At 44.4% G+C, this 16,251-nt stretch overlaps 1 protein-coding gene across 1 annotated transcript; it reads right to left on the bottom strand.

Annotated features, from left to right (window-relative positions):
• Positions 1 to 78: 78 nt before the first annotated feature.
• cfap54 (cilia and flagella associated 54) lies at positions 79 to 15,081 on the bottom strand. The gene is made up of 55 exons (XM_086131864.1): positions 14,927 to 15,081; positions 14,467 to 14,572; positions 14,245 to 14,394; positions 13,980 to 14,145; positions 13,831 to 13,889; positions 13,579 to 13,722; positions 13,315 to 13,434; positions 12,958 to 13,059; positions 12,598 to 12,790; positions 12,402 to 12,500; positions 12,192 to 12,304; positions 11,984 to 12,098; positions 11,369 to 11,445; positions 11,132 to 11,251; positions 10,893 to 11,028; positions 10,743 to 10,798; positions 10,218 to 10,638; positions 10,011 to 10,144; positions 9,623 to 9,820; positions 9,438 to 9,530; positions 9,171 to 9,359; positions 8,952 to 9,070; positions 8,730 to 8,877; positions 8,460 to 8,615; positions 8,262 to 8,384; positions 8,024 to 8,146; positions 7,755 to 7,875; positions 7,466 to 7,555; positions 7,257 to 7,383; positions 7,013 to 7,115; positions 6,837 to 6,910; positions 6,575 to 6,772; positions 6,344 to 6,510; positions 6,146 to 6,270; positions 5,289 to 5,498; positions 4,982 to 5,178; positions 4,750 to 4,885; positions 4,526 to 4,643; positions 4,103 to 4,456; positions 3,893 to 3,980; positions 3,484 to 3,654; positions 3,317 to 3,383; positions 3,050 to 3,235; positions 2,798 to 2,884; positions 2,571 to 2,690; positions 2,440 to 2,490; positions 2,209 to 2,350; positions 1,924 to 2,057; positions 1,692 to 1,846; positions 1,499 to 1,610; positions 1,206 to 1,353; positions 933 to 1,087; positions 625 to 768; positions 428 to 549; positions 79 to 233 (listed from the first exon to the last, which is right to left on the bottom strand). Exons 1-54 carry the CDS (start codon positions 15,079 to 15,081, stop codon positions 436 to 438), a joined length of 7,509 nt encoding a protein of 2,502 aa, XP_085987990.1. The 3' UTR covers positions 79 to 233; positions 428 to 435.
• Between the last annotated feature and the right edge of the window lie 1,170 nt (positions 15,082 to 16,251).

Here is a 16,251-nt window from a genome sequence, read left to right as displayed (position 1 = left end):
AACAATGTAAAATTGTGTTTTATAACAAGAAGAAGGCAGAATAAAATAACATCGCTCATTATTTACTTTTATTTTTTATTTATTAGACATCTAACATCTTATTTACATAAATGCTATTCTAATTTTTAAAATTAATTCAATAAATGGCTCGGTGGCTTGGAGGTTCTACGCATCCAAATATTCCCGGTCGCACGGGAATGGCTTCTTCACTGCACCACAATCCAAAATATAACCTGAAAGGAAATTTACATGACAGCATCACACACACACTAATATACACGTTTACGGTTCCCACACATTTTTCTCCATAAAACACATGCATGTATCAATTTTTTTGTAGAGTTCTGTGACTATGGAAGAAAGTTAAGTAATCGGCATTGCTTTTCTGTCATTAAACACATCAAAAAGAATTGAACCGAGAACTTACGATTTTTACTAAGTTGTTGGATCTAACATTTGCAGGTAAGGGAGGTAAATGTTTCTGGGTCCAGGAGGAGGAATATAAATTTTTCCATCATCCAATATAACATTCTCACCAAACTCGCATAGCTGAAATGAGCAAGAAAACTGACTTAGTGATCCTATATATACACAAACTCTTTGTAGGTGCTAGTATGTGTCTACCTGTTTTTGTAAAAGTTTATGAGTCAGATTTAGAAGTTTGCTTTGTGTGCTTTTTATGCTACTAAGACGTAAAGTGGCTCTAATCAGGGTCACGCTGGATCCCGGTGGCATGCGAGGCCGTCCTGACAGAAGGCTCACGGCTTCCTGTAAACAAACGCAGTATAGAGTTACAGTGGTGGTCGTCTACCAACGCCTCACTAAGTGTTGTGTTTGTTGCCATTTTGTACGTCACATTTTACAACATTAAATGCATTGTGACCTCTACTCTGCTCACCACTGTCTCTTCTCATGATGTGTTGTGTTGATACCTGCAATAGTGACACGCCATCGTCTCCCCTGCTTCTTCGTGATTTTAATTGTGAGCCTTCAACCAGCAAAAGAGCTTGCGTGTCGACATCTCCCAATAGAGCACAATCCTCCAGGCTCTGCTTTAACACCTGAGCTGCCCTCTCGTGTAGCTTACCTTTAAAAGAAGTCACAAAAAGTTTCGTTAAAAGCCACTAACGTTTTATGAGGAGTCGATGCTCAAAAAAAAGAAAAAAAAAGCCTTAGCATGACACAAGGAAGCCACAAAAACGGACCTGGATTAGGAACTGTGACATCTGAAGCTTGTACAAGAACACAACGGAGCAGTGCCACGCGACAACGTAACCACAGAGCCCCTCCAACCCTCTCACTGGCCTCAACTGCTCTGGAGCAGTCCTCATGCTGCGTGCAGTGTTCAGTTCCCTGTTGGCAGAATAGAATACAAATCACCACATGCATTCTTGCACCCTATACTTTTAAGAGATCAGCCATTCTTGTCATGTTTGCATACAAATCTATTTTTTTCCTCAACCAGGCATTCTTTCCAAATATAGAACAGAAATGCGACCTGTTCAGTCTCAGTTTCAGTAAATGGAAGCTCAGAAGTTGTTTTCTTATGATCCGGTATGGATTCTTTAAAGTCCTGCAGCAGCATCAGTGACGAAACTGCCATGTCCGAACTGAGGATGTACACATAGGAAACTAATAATTGGCAAAATATATCAAACGTCAAGTCAAACATGCCCCGAGTGATTTTAAACCTTTGCGCAACGCGTCCTTGCTGCAGGTAGAGGTTGGCCTTCAGAAGATTCGCCTCTAGTTTCAATTCCATGTTCTCAATTTCACTGTAGGAAGGACATGGGAGTTTCTCCAATATCAAGTCCAAAAAGATGGTAGCTGCTTCTAGCAGTAGGTACTACAACAGAAAGAAACAAAAGATGACAGATAAGCACAGGAACTGAAGGGAAGCAAAGATTGGTGAGAAAGTCTTACCTTGATCTTTTCAAGAGTGAGGTTCTGCTGAGAAGCAAATCCGCTCCCTTTTGGCTTGTCCTCCTGTTGGTCAGACTCCTCAGTGTCCATTGGGACTTGCTCCTGTTCTTCTGGGTCCACTTCATAATCTGTCACTAATCATATTTGCATACAGTAAAAAAAAAAAAAAAAAGAAGTAAGATTGGATGATGCGTATCAAAGCAGAGATGCAGTAATTTAAAAAAAAAAAGTGCAGCACAGAGTTAAAACGGCATCATCCACATGAAAAGGCTTCTGTTTGCAGACCTGGCTCAGGAGGGCCAGCTACAGTGCCACTGAGGGCGAGGGTGAGTTGAACACGCGCAAGGTTAAATCGGAAACCCAACGTGGATCCGTAAAGCATGCTGACCTCTGGAGAAAGCTCGCAGCTCACAAGTGCCTCTAAAGCCTAGGACAGAAGTCACATCGTAACATCTACGCAGTGCGCAGACACAACAAACGAATTCACTGAACACAGAAACGGAGCAGCGACAGTACCTGAACATTGTCCAGGAGGGACTTGTTGTTCCAAAACATCGTCTTTGACTGCTAAACAAGCACATTGTGTTATTTTGTCAAGTTTTACGAAGTTGCACTGTGCGGTTTGAAATCCGAGTGAGCGCTCGTACTTGGCGAGACTCACGAACGATGTAGCGGCCGTTAGGGAGAAGAATCCCCGCTCCTCTTGAGAGCTGCTCTGTCTCCTTTATGGCCTCAGAGAAGTAGCACAGTTCGGTGAGCGCGCGTACCTGCAGTAAATGTCACCGAAATAAATAAATAAAACGCATTGAGCAGAACGATTAGAGGAAATAACAGGCGAGAGCAGTCATAAAAAAAGAAAAAAAAATCTGCTGACCTTAAGTATCCTGCTTTCAACATTGCGTTGAACATCTCGACACACTGTCCCCACAAAATGCTGATAAAGCGCCAGCATGGGTAGAAGCTGAAATTGCAAAACTTATTTCAATGCTTCAGAATTGCACGCTTAATCGATCCACGATGAGTCACGCCGGCATAATTGAACGACTTTATTAGGCTTGTTCCTGTAATGACGTCACCTACGCAAAAGCGCAATCACAACGCAGTTGCAGTATGTTTGCGTGTCTACCGTTTTGTGGTAGCCCGCGATGAACAGCCATTGGCAAATGAAGTTCAGGCTGGCGACAGTGGCGGCGAGATCGGCCCTGTGGGGTTCGGAGAAAAGATCCACTCCGGGGAGGAGTTCATCACCGATGCTGTATGAAGCATAGCCGAGGTCATCCAGGGGATGAGCCAGTGAGCAGCACAGCACGCACTAGGGAAGGCGGGGGAGTCATAGATGTATCAATACACTGCTCGCGGCGAGAGGGGGGTGTCAAAACAATCTACGATTTACCTTGAAAAGGTGAGCTGACAAGAGACAGCACTTGGTCCTCTGGCTGATATCTGAAGTTAGAATATACCTACACATACCAAACATTGCTGAAGTTTAAAAAAAATGCCTGTTAACAACAACAAAAAAGTGCAACTTTTAAAATAACCACCCCCACGATGAGAACCTACTGCGCAATTTTAGCAGTGATCACGGCGGCCTGGAGACACCCCCAAAGGCCGGCCTGTCTCAGAGTTTGTTGCAGGGTGCCGCCTCCGAACGACACCCAGTCCCATTTATCTATCACAGCTGGGCTGTGTAAGGCGGTATCAACAGCTTTACTCCAGTAAGAGTGTGCCAACCTACGCATAAAAAGAGGGGGAAAAAATTCCACGACAATGATGAAAAGCTGGCAACGTCCTTAACTCATTCACTCCCAAAGACGTTTTTAAACGTCTTTTCATACTTGGTCCAGAATTGGCTGGTACTGAATGAGTTAAGCTAGTTTTGGCAATGCAATTGCATGAAAAGGCTTCTAATAAAAGACTTTGTTTCAGAATGAGCCACATTCGCAGACTGGGGAGAAAATAGCTTTCTGACCGTGCGTTTAAGTCGTAGAAATACAGGTTTCCCATTTCATGCAGAACAAACACGCTGAGGGATTCTTGGCTGTTGGTCTGGATATATTCTGCAAGAAACGCAAAGACAAGTTATTGAAATGAAGTTGTTTTCTCAAGCACGCAACTCATCTGCACCAATTCTACTTGTCCTTTACACGTCTTTTTTCTTTTCTTTTTCTTTTGCTCTTACTTGTGGAAGCCAAGTATGTCGAGATGATTCTGGGCATGTAGTCAGAGCTGACCGGGAGATTGTAGAGAGTATCCGGAGTAATGTGGTCTTTATTAATCAGGTCCCAAGGCTGGATGTTTGGTGTGGTGATCAGTATGGGATTGAAGTCAATCAAGTCTGATGTGATCTCACAGCACTGCTCGGTTTCAAAACCCGGCTGCGTATTGGCCAGTAGCAGCAGCAGTAGCGATCTGCTATAGCGGAACACTTGAAGGCAATGCGGTATCCTCTCAATAGCTTGACGGTAATAGTGCAGTGTGTTCGCCACATCCAGAGGAACACACACAAGAGACTGGGAGCGCTTGATTTCCGCCTCTGAAGGACACGCAGAAAACATCACTAACGCGATAAAAGGCGGCCTTTGACTACAGCTGGTATTCTAACCTCTGAGTTCGGTTTCTTCATTCGGCGAGAACTTGGCCACAGAGCTTGATGACTTGTTGGCGCAATGACGGATCCACCCACTGAACAGCTGACACCCAGCGTAAGTCTTGTACGTTACCTAAAACACACAACCCCCCCCCCCACACACACACATACACATATAGAGAGGATGCTTTGAAATGCGCCGGAGTCATTTCCCGAATGATGACGTTCAAACGCGTTACCTCCTTGCCAGTGGTCCACCGAGTCTTGACATGGTGCGGCTGCGGGACTTTCGACCCTCCATTCGCACGAATCCTTTCAAGGAGCTTCCTCTGGGCGAGGACCAACAGGGGAGTCACTGTCAAGGCATATCGTTCGCTAGGACGACACAAGTCACATTCGCGATAAAACATGAATTTTTTTTCAAACGCGGGTCTCCTTGTCGTGTGCTTAAACCTCGACGGTAACATTTACCGGGTGTACGAGTTGAAGATCAGGGCAAAGTGTGCCAGGCGCTCCCATTTGCCGCTGTCATGGAGCAGCTCCAGAGTGCGCAACACTAAACCGTGCACAAAACGCATGTCCACTTGGGTGCAGTCATCCAGCGGAGCTGAGAAGCAGAGACTGAACTCTTGTTCCTCCTCAGTCACGCTGTCGTACAAACGCCATAGCTTGAAATGTCAACAAAGTGGGTAGTGCAACAAAAAGCGCTTCAGTGTCGTTTACTGTTTTGAACAGATGCCACATACTGAGCCGTATAGTCGTGTTCGTTGACACTTACTCCCAGTCTGCTTAGCATGTCCATGATAAGATCTGTTGCGAGTATTAATAGAGGGGTGAAGGTGTTGTGCAACTCTTGTGATGTAACCAGGAAGGGAGGTTGAAGCTGAGACGCTGTCTGATGTAACGCAATAAGTCTGTTGCTTTCTTCCCACACACTGTGACAGACCTTCTGCAAGTTGGTCCAATGACCGCCACGGTGGGCAAGCACCTGAAAAAGAACAAATATTTTCACACAATACGTTGCACAACAAAAATAGTCACACTGAACTCATGCGGCATGAGACTGCAATTTGTCATTTTGTGTTTTTTTTTCCCAAGGGAGGCTGAAATAGTGGCTAGTAGCGAGTAAATCTTGACATTTACATTTTCATGTACATTGCCTGCTTAAGAGTCAATTTATATTAGAAACATTTATGCCGGGCTGGAAAAAGTATGGCAAACCTGCGGCCCGCTCCGTGCGGCCCAGTAGACATTTATGAGCAAAATGAGCAAGTGCCGTTTCATTACTAAACTATTTTACATAAATATACAAATATTTGTAATAATTTATTTTGAATAAATCAGTTGTCGATATGACACGATAAAAAGGAGCATTTATTTTGCTACTGTAAAAATGAACAATTTCACCCCCCCCCAAATATATTTGTAAAGTAACCAATTGTAAATTTGTATTGTTTCATTGAATAGGTGGCTAATTAGTTCAATTAATTTTAAATACTAAATGAGAATAATTGTGAACTATTTTACATGTATTTCAACGTGTTTATTTTTTTTTATTTATTTTAACCCCATCAAAAAAATGGCCTGGAAAGTTGCGCCCGTTTTAAAAATCCGAGCTCTGTTGACAAACTGTACCATGGCCCTGCGCAGATGTAAAGCGGCTTTCTCCAGTGACTCCAAGGGCACGGTTTTTGGCACCTCTGGCTTTTGAGGGGGCTCTTCCACCTCCTCGCAACTCTCCACACTGTCACAACTATCCTCTAGTGGCGACAAAGCAAAAGCAAAATATTTTCTCCGTTTCAATCGTTTCTACATGGTCTCAATCTCACCGACCGTTTTTATCACAGTCTTTGCTCGAAGCTTCATCCGACAGATCCGAATGCGACAAGCGTCTCTCTGAACTGACTTCACATATGGTGGCTTGCTGCTCCTCTAAGTTCCTCTTCAGCAGGACCCCAGAGTTGGCCAGAAAGAAGATTGAGAGATTTAAGTGGCTGTACCTGAAACATACGCCGCGTCATTCGGTCTGTACTCCAGAGAGATCCGACGAGGCATCGCGTGAACCTGGACTGCAGAGATCCTCCATGCAAAGGGTGCAAGTCCTGTTCGAAGAATGTCAGATGCGCCTGAGCGATGTTGTAATTGATCTGGGACCTCCACACTCTTTCCTCGGAGCACCTCCTTCTCAGCTGGAGCCGCCTGGAGTGTCGTTCCACGACGGTATTCATCGAGGACAGCAGCCTCTCTACAGCCTTCATCTCCCTACGCAAAAAACACAGTCCGCTGAGACTCCGTCAATAAAACGACACGACTGAATATCGTCTACCTGACAGTTCTCGCTGTCAGAAGTGCTCCGCGTCTCAGCTTCTTCCGTTTCTTTGGAGTCTTTTTCGTTGTCTTCTGCAATCAAAGATCATCGCGATCACATTGCTAAGGCATGCTGAATTCTTTGCCTCGATATGAATCTGTCGCTTATCCCTTTGCGTATTTTTTTTTTTTTACCTGTGATGTTTGACCTTCCGTCGCAGCAGTCTCGTTAGCTTCTTTCTCACTTTGAGCGTTTCTCTCTGAACATTTGGCGGACACGATCATTTCGTCATCCCTCCTGGCAAAGGCAGAACCATTTGCAAAACTGTTAGGTCTTCATCGCCGTGGGCAAAATTTCGAAAAATCCATCATGAAGTCAAGACCAAAAGCAGAGATTATGATTTATTTCAGTCTAAACGCGGTTTGCCAAAACTCCTACCTGGCGAGAAATCGAAATATAGTTTGACCCCATTGTAAAACAAGATCGAGGTGTCCTTCCTCTAAGGCTCGCTGAAGCAAGAGCGCCGAAATCTCCAAGAAATTTGAATGGCTGCCGAGCTGCATCACTATGACAAAAAACACAAGTCAGGCAAAGCTGAAAATAGGAATCGTTGATTCGAAACATAAATCTGATGCACATTACTTTACCAATTCGATAGGCATGCGGCAGCGTGCTCGTGAAGATCCGCTCGCGCAGTGTGGCAATGTCCTCAGAACCACTCAGTGAGGGCGAGCTCTCTATGGAAGCACACAGAGCGGACATTATCTGATGACGCAAGAGAACGAGCAATTTAATATTGTTGTGATTTGCAAATGTGAGTTAAAATTAGGTGGAACCTTCAAAATAAAACGTCCCAAAAAAAATGGAATTTTTTGGAATTCAGCTTGATTGTTCAACTTTGGAAGTTTGCCTGAAATACTTTTTAAAATAGTTTACCAATCACCGCGTCGGGATCTGGTTGAGCTCTGATGACCTCCTTGAACTTCCCAAACAGGACCTTCAATTGGACACATTTTCTCATTTCTTTCTTCACTGCAGCAGGATCTTCCGTCTTTGACTAAAAACATGCGCGTCCACAAAAACACAGGAAATGGATTGAAAATCAAAACCTGAACGGATCTTGACATACCAACGTTCTGACAGTACGTTTGAAAACCAGAATAAAAAGAATTAACAATTTTCTTTTTTAAAACGCTCATCTTTACCGACACACGTTTGCAAGCAAGTCTAATGAAGCGCTCCTGGGCATCAAAGACGTCTTGGAGAAGAGCGTGACCACAGTCTATCACCGCCGAGGCTTTCTGGTAGTCCTTCAGTGCACGCAATGCCTGGCGACGGAGAAAAATTACTAGCGGGAATATCATCAAAAAAAAAAAAACCCCCGGCTGACAGCTTCATTATCCCGATTTAAACACTTCCGGCGGTCTTTTGATGCGCACGTACCTTGGACAGATAGTTGGTGATGCAGGCAATCATGTGCATCAGCGTCTCCACTGTGTTCTTGGACCACTTTAGTTTGAGGTGAGCTTCATTGTCCTTCAGTACGTTCAAACATTTGGTCAGCAACTGAAAAAGGAAAAACACAATCGCGATTTGTCGGAAACAATGTTGACACCGAGAGTCCACGCGATGCGTCCATACCTTGACTGCAGGATCGCAAGGGATCTGATGGAAGATGAACGGAACCAAGAGGCCATAGCAGCTTATTACAGCTTGAACGGCGGAACTGCTGTCATTTAACCACATCGCCAAGTCCATGGCGACCATCAATCGCTCACATTCGGCAAGTCTGGCTTCCTGTACGAACAACGCGTGCTCATATTGCTGCTCTAAATCCGCATCAACATCCACTTTGAATGCTCAGAAGTGCTTTCCTATGATGGAGTCGATGTACGGTATGGCGTTGCACACCTGTTTCCACACAAAGAGCCCACAGAAGCTGCGTGAGTCGCAGAGGAGTGATTGCTGCTGAATGTTGATGTCCGTCTCGATGAAGATGGAGGTGAGGAAGAGCTGACATAGGAGTGGCGACGAGCACTGCAGATACTTCATGTGCAGCCTGTAAAGAAAAAACGGGTCGACTCAATGGAGCGAAGACCACACTTGAGGCGGACGGAGGTTCGAGCTCCTCACGATGTTGAGGCAATTCTGTCCTGTATTTTTTTAGGCCCGCTGTAAAGAAGGGTAAAATGGTTCCATAATTCCTTGCATGCTTTTTTTGCAATGTCAAATTGTTTGGTTTGAAATGCCACCTGAGAACACAGGCACAAAAAAAAGGAGCGATCTTCATTCAAGTAGCGTGGTTATGCTAACACAATATTTGCACGCGTGGAAAATTAAACAAATGCGTACCTGTGCCAAGTGAGCCCACGAGGAAAGCAGCGACTGCGGCATGGAAGTCATCAGTGGGAAGGTCGTGGCGCCAATGGCGTTGCCCAGTAACTTCCCTTGGCAGGTGTATGCCGCGATGGCAAAAACGTATTTCTGGTTGGGTTCCAGCTTCTCCGCCTTCAGCTGCCATTCACCACAGACTGCTGGTACCTGCAAACACTTTGTCGTTATAGCGCGTGAAGGCAACGGGGTTCTTTCCATGAAAGCATTTCGGATGAAATCGCAAACCAAATTTCCAGTTCCCGCCAGGCTGAAGTCTCCTAGGCGGACTTTCAGGTCCATGCCCTCGGCTGCGCGTCCGCACAGTTGGTACCAGCACACCTTGATTGATGTAGGAAAGGAAATTCATCGGAATGCATTGTGTTGTTCTCAGGGGAGGGGGGGGGGGGATAATAAAAAAGAAGAAACCTTACTTGCCCCTCCATGTGGTAGGGAGCGGGCGCAAAAGTTAAGGAGCGGTTGGTGCGTGAGATTAAGACGGGACGAGGTGGAGGGATTTCCTTCTCGTCCTTCAGCAATTTGCCTTTTTTTTCAAGTGAAAACTTTGGACTGTTGGCGATGTACAATTTTCTCTCTTCTATCGCTGCCTTCTCGATTAAAATACAGGCTTCCTGTAAATTGATAAGGATGGGTGTTATTTATTGGTTATTCGTAAATATCAGTCAGCAGCGTGAGAGGAATCTTGATTCATGGCTCCTAAAGAATTTACAGTACACTACTCACAAGAACTCGCCGCAACTTTTGCAAAATATCCTTAACGTACGTTTTGTGCGTGGCGTAGAAAATATTTTTGAATACAACCTCGAGAAGACTCCTGGTGACACTCGACTCATTTGCCTTGCTTCCATCATACAGCAGCAAGGACTTCTGGATCAGGAAAAGGGCTTTCGACACTTTGTTCTTCTTGATCTTGTCCAAGAGATCAGATTCCGTCACTGAAAAACATCAAACGGGAGAAGCATCCGCAAATGCAAGACGTGTTTTAGCCACGCGGCAATTGAGGCTCACCTGCATTTAAATGCATTAACTTGAGAGACGCCCGGTGGTAGATGATGTCCAGTTCAAGAAGAATGTCGATCGCAAGCATGGACGTATGCGTAGACTGCGTGGACCGATCCCTTCGGGCATCTGACTCGATTTCTTCCTTTTCCTTCTCACTTATTTCACTCTGTCCGTTTCCATCGTCCCTCTTTTCGGAAAGAACGACGGGACAATCACAGCATCCGAACATGAAGACTTTTGTCAACGCAAAACAGTGGCGAACGAAGGCGGGAGCGCCCCCGATTAAAACAATACGTGCCAGCAGGTAAGTAATGTCGGGGGGAGCAGTGCCATCGTGGGGCATCAGTGTGACCACACGCTTGACCAGAGCCTCAAAACCCTTCTCAACCACCGTCCGCACTTTTTGAAGAAGCTCTACACGTGACCCCTGCAAGAGAACACACACAAAAAAAAAAAAAAAACAGCAGTTGCTTCCAGCAAATATCACGCTAAACTGTTTCTTGATGCTATGCAAAAAATGTAGTTCAGTACCTTCAGCAGAGCGAAGCAGTATTTCTTTTCATGACCAACTTTGACCTTAGGCGCGGCTAAACGGAGAACAAACTGCGGTTTTAGAAATCAAAACATCTGACAAAATAAAACAGAAATGACATGGCCCTCTTTCTATTTCAGCGCGCTCACACTGCGTAAAGCGATCGGCCGCACTCTCGAGCAGTAAGACCAAGCTGTGGATCATCTCTGCCGTCTTGATGCAGTCGACCGTCGCAAGGTCACACGCAAAGGCCACTTCGCACTGCATGGAAAGGCACCACGCCCACTGCATGGGCAGAGAGAGAAATACATGCAGGGCGCGTGCATCGAGTACACAAGAAATGATGCGGCGACCGTTTGAACGCACGCCGATTGTTCATATTTTTAACCTTGTCGTGGTCCTGTGTGTAGTCGGGGTTTTTCATCTGATCCATCTGAATCACCAGCTTCAGCTTCCCCCAGAGAAAGAGCAAAACATCCCAAACTAGTTCCACATCTGGCTGCGCCTCCTGCAAATCCGCACACGGAAGACAAACCGTGGGGAAATTCTCAACCCCGCAACGGAAACGTCACCCCTGACTATGAACACAAGACGGGGCATTGATATCATTGAATATAAAACTTACGGGGACGGAATCACAAACTGCCTTGTGCAGAGTCTCCGTCAAGCCGAGGATGCTATCGAGGGATCCTCTGTATTTGTCTGCGGAAAACATCGATGAACAAGACCAGGCGTTGATGTGAATACAACGCAATCATCAGATAGGTCATCATTTTGCTCTTGAGAGATGTTTACAAGGGAGGCATACGCCACACCAGGGCTTCCCAACCACTTTGCTGTGACACATTTGTGTGCCGAGTGACAATTATTATTAACTACAAATAACGTTTTTGTTTTGTTTTTTTTTGCTCATCTATCTATGCAAGTGACATGGAGTGACAGCCAAACAAATAAATGCTCTTTCACTGACACCACATATCCTCATTTCATCAATCCACCACATTTTGCTTGTTAAATCAATTCATAGGACATTTTGCTTCATTAGAAAATGTCATTTACAGATCATTTTATCATACATCTATGCGTTTTATTTCCTCGGAACGCAAATGGCACGATTCTCTGAAATGGGCCGCCAATGATATTGCATTGTGGCATACTTGTTTGGTGGTGTGTTCGTGTGTAAAAAAAACAATAATAATAATAATTAAAAAGGTTGGCAAATATTGCACTAGACAATCACTTCTACTACCGACGTCCTCTCTAAGACGCCTTCTGTGGGAGGACTTCAGAGTGAGGAAACCATTGATCAAGGCGAGCTCGTATTCTGCCTTCCTGAACGCGGGACCTTCCACAACCTGACAAACACGGACGGGGGCGCCCATTAAGACAGCACGTCTGAGATTCTCTTTGACTTTTCTACTAAACCGGACAAACACAGAAGAGCTCACGGATAAAATCTCCAGCATCAGTCGTGAATGTTCAACAAAAACATCCGGTTGCTTGTATTGAATCATCAACTTGATGAACCTGACGGCGGTCGTGACGGGCACTTTGTGTTCTCCTGGAGCAAAACAACACATGACGACTCACAAAATGTATTCGGTGTCTGTTGAACATGTATGGAAGTAGAAAAAAAAATTACACTGATCATGACTTACCTGCAATAGCTAATTCCATCAGAGTTGATGTTGTGGACAGCGCACTGAGAGGAACACAAGCCTGTTCTTGACGTTTCTGGTCACTGGTGCTAGCCACTCCTTGATAAAACGTAGAAATTCCAATCACTCCACCGGCAACATTTTCTCTGTATTAAATTATGCTTTTTTTCTCCTTTTTTTTTTTTTTTTGACCTACCAGATAATATACTGATACCAGAGGCAAAGAGCTCCAGGACCACTTCCTGCAGCTCGAGTTCTTCCGGCAGCCTCGTCTGCAACGGGCGCATGGAGCTGTCCCAAAGTGCTTCGCAGATGCCCAAAAACTGTGATGCGCTGCTGTCAAAAAGGCCCATCAGCATTCGCTCTGTGGCATTACGTGGCCACGGTATCTAGGGTCACATTCGGACTCTTTTAGTTCATGTTAACGAATGACAATGCCAAGCAATGACAAAGCAAAAAAAAAAAAAAAAAAAAAAGCTAACTCTAGCAGCAATGCAAATTCTTCAATTCAATATTGACTTTTAAACTTAATATTGATGTCCCATCTTCTCTTTACATTTGGAAAGTCTTTGGGAGTGGTTTTGCTCTTGATTGTTATCATGTGTTTGGGTTTCCTCCGGGTCTCAAACACAGCCCGCTTGAACATCATGACAGCCAGCTGGAAGAAAGAAAAAAAAAGAAGTATATATTAAGTGAGGAATTAAAATAAAGTCCATTTTAATGTAAATTTCAACTTAGAATGCATCACAAGTTAAACTGCAGAAAGAGAGAAAAGAAAAAGGGCTGGTAAAGACTTTAAAAAGATAATCATCAATATTTGCCCTTCTTATGCTTTAAACATTTTCCATAGATATTGAAAAAAAATTGCAGCAAAGTATGACAGAATTAATGAAAAATAAAAGCGGTCCAATGCCTTGATGGAGGCTTCTCTGAAGGCCATTTGAGTCTCTTTGTTTGCGGGACCACCACTCTCCTTCTCCTTCTCCTGCTCTGCAAGGTCATTGATTTTTCCAAGAGCTCTTCGGGCAAATTCCTGTAAGCCGTTCAAATACGCAGGAATATAAAACTAAAACAAGACGTCTTTTGGATTGGGCTTGAAGCACAAATGAAGACAGTTGAGATTGCTTCAAGGTTGTCATCATTTAGGTGTCTGAACAGTGTGACGAGTGGGTTTCACCTCTGCCTGTAGAGAAGCCTGGTTGTCATAGTAACAATGACAGGCAGTACAGTAGAGTTTGACAAGCCACGGCAGATGTTTCACAGTCATGATGGGCATGTTTGACTCTAAAGTGAGGCTTGCCCAAAGAAGGTACTCCATTGCCTCGAAGGATCGCAAAAGGGGAAAAGTGTGGACAATGGATTTCTAACGATAAAACAACATGCTGCTTTACGTGAAAGGAGAAAATTTTAAGTATCTTAGACGACATACCTTCGGACTATGATTCAGTGCCATCAAGTAGTTACACATTTTGAAGATCTGCAACGTACCTGGAAAAGGCAGGTAACGGGAAGAAAACGACTGGTAATCTATTTCACCCAAAAGAACCGACTACACAAAAAAGAATCAAACTAGTCTACCGTTATAAATGATCCAGCAGAGGTGCTTGTTCTGGTGAAACGCCTGCATCATTATCCTGACAAAGTTCAGCACATGCAGCAGTTTCAAAAGCCCCTTCTGGCTGAGGACCATGGGCCTTTTCTCCAGCTCAAATATGCACAGTGCACAGCCCAGCATTGAACGGACCTACACACACACAAACCAGCAGCCAAAAATAATAACACCGCATGGGCAAGACTTTTCATGGCGAGGAAGAAAAACAATCACAGTACCGCAACAGAATACCTTCATGATGAAGACATCTTGGTCTGTGTCAAAACCTTCAGGAAAGAAGCACTTCAAGAAGTGTTCCACATCTGTAATGTCGGTTATACTCGTTGAGCAGAACTGAAGCAGGTGCAGACTGTAGCCTTGCGATAGAGCCGTCTGGTATAACTGAGTAGAGAAGAGACAAATCAATAAAAATAACACAAATGACTCAAAACAGGCAGGCAATGTGACAATTACCTTTAATCCGGTGAGAAAATCTCCAATCTGGAGCATGCGCTCCTGGTACAATTTAAAAGGCAGACGTGGTTTGTAGTTTCGCCAGATCTCAGCCAGCAGTGTAATCCTTTCAACGCGATTAAAACAAAAGACAAACATGATGATTTTTTTTTCCCAATGTGTGTCATGCACTGGGAGCTTGATAAGCATACAGTACACCACGTAAAATAAAGTCTCAAGGATACAGTATACTCAAATTCCTTCCAAAATTTCATTTTACTGAAAAGTAACATCATGGAACATTGGCCCATAACCCCAACATGGAACTGCAGGACAACCAAAAACCAATTTTTTTTTGTTTCTAATATTAAAAACTTTGTTGATAAGATAAAACATAGTCCTAAAACATATGCATATGAACCCGCCGTGCTACTTCCAAAGCAAAATAAAGCGGAAAATATTTAGACGTTAGCTAGCCTACCCTTTGGCAAAAGACACGTTGTCCTGGCAGGTGGAGGACGCCACTCGTTTCATTACTGTCATAAACGAGTTAATGTCTCGCTCAAAAGATACAATGACCGGGTTTCTTTTGTCAATTTTGCCATAATAGGTCGCCGGTAAATCCATCGAGGCCATAATAGTATATATATATATTTTTTACTTATCAACAAGCATGGGACGGGCAGGAGGAGATCACCATGGTAACGACGCTAAACAAAGCAAAGTCCGACCCTTGTCAGTGATGCGTTAAAGTCATCAAAGAAAGTCGGAATTTTAAAACGTTTTACGTCGCAGTTGCATTTGTGGAGATAAAAACTACAGTCATGATGCAGTACAGTATTGTGAATACAGTACGTGACGTGTATTTACACACGTTAGTTTGTTTGATCACCTTTGTTGAGAAATTGGCACTATCATGCAAGATGTATCTTCAGCACTCTTCATGTACAACGTGAAGCCTTTATCTATGTTCTTCAACATACAGTATATTCAGACTTTAAATTTTCTCACATTTTTTGGAAACTGTTTGATTCCATTTTATTGATCGATAATGTCTAAATAATCTTCTATCCAGCCATCCATTTTCTAATCTGCTTATGCTCATGAGGGTCGCGGGCGTGCTGGAGCCTATCCTACTGTTTTCGGGCAGTAGGTGGGGGACACTCTGAACTGGTTGCCAGCCAATCGCAGGGCACACACAGTCACACCGAGGGACAATTTAAGATGCCATGCATGTTTTTGGAATGTGGGAGGAAACCGGAGTACCCGGAAAAAACCCACGCAGGCACGGGGAGAACATGCAAATACTACACAGGAAGGCCGGAGCTGAAATTGAACCTTGCACCTCTGCACCGTGAGGCCGACGTGCTCAGCAGTCGCCCACCGTGCCACCCATACCTCAACATATATTTACATATTATGATACACAGGTGTGCAATGTGATGGTAACAGCTTTGCAATATTGTCGGTGTCAACTGGCAAGCCATTGGCAACAGAATGGAATGTTGACAAAAACTGCACAGCCTAAGGTCAAATGCTGATGGCCTCACATCTTAGTGACACCCTGTATTGCAGCAAAAATGATACGCGCTTTGGCTGCCACCTAATGCAGCACCGTACAAACTCATCATTTCCCATTCAAGCCACACATCCACTCTGCTCGCGCTGCTAAAGCTTCTGGCACCCATGGGCCAGTAGGCTAATGCTCTGGCAGCTCGTCCTCATACAAACACGTGCACGGGGATCCAGACGGGGGTATTTCCTGGGTAGAGAAATAGTCGACATCAGCAGTATTCCCAGCCAATG

Source organism: Hippocampus guttulatus, chromosome 15 (assembly GCF_054856545.1).
Source record: "Hippocampus guttulatus isolate MCC_2025c chromosome 15, RoL_Hgut_1.0, whole genome shotgun sequence".
Lineage (NCBI taxonomy): Eukaryota > Metazoa > Chordata > Actinopteri > Syngnathiformes > Syngnathidae > Hippocampus > Hippocampus guttulatus.
Note: the sequence above shows the minus strand (reverse complement) of the source record. Positions and strands in the feature narration are given on the sequence as shown.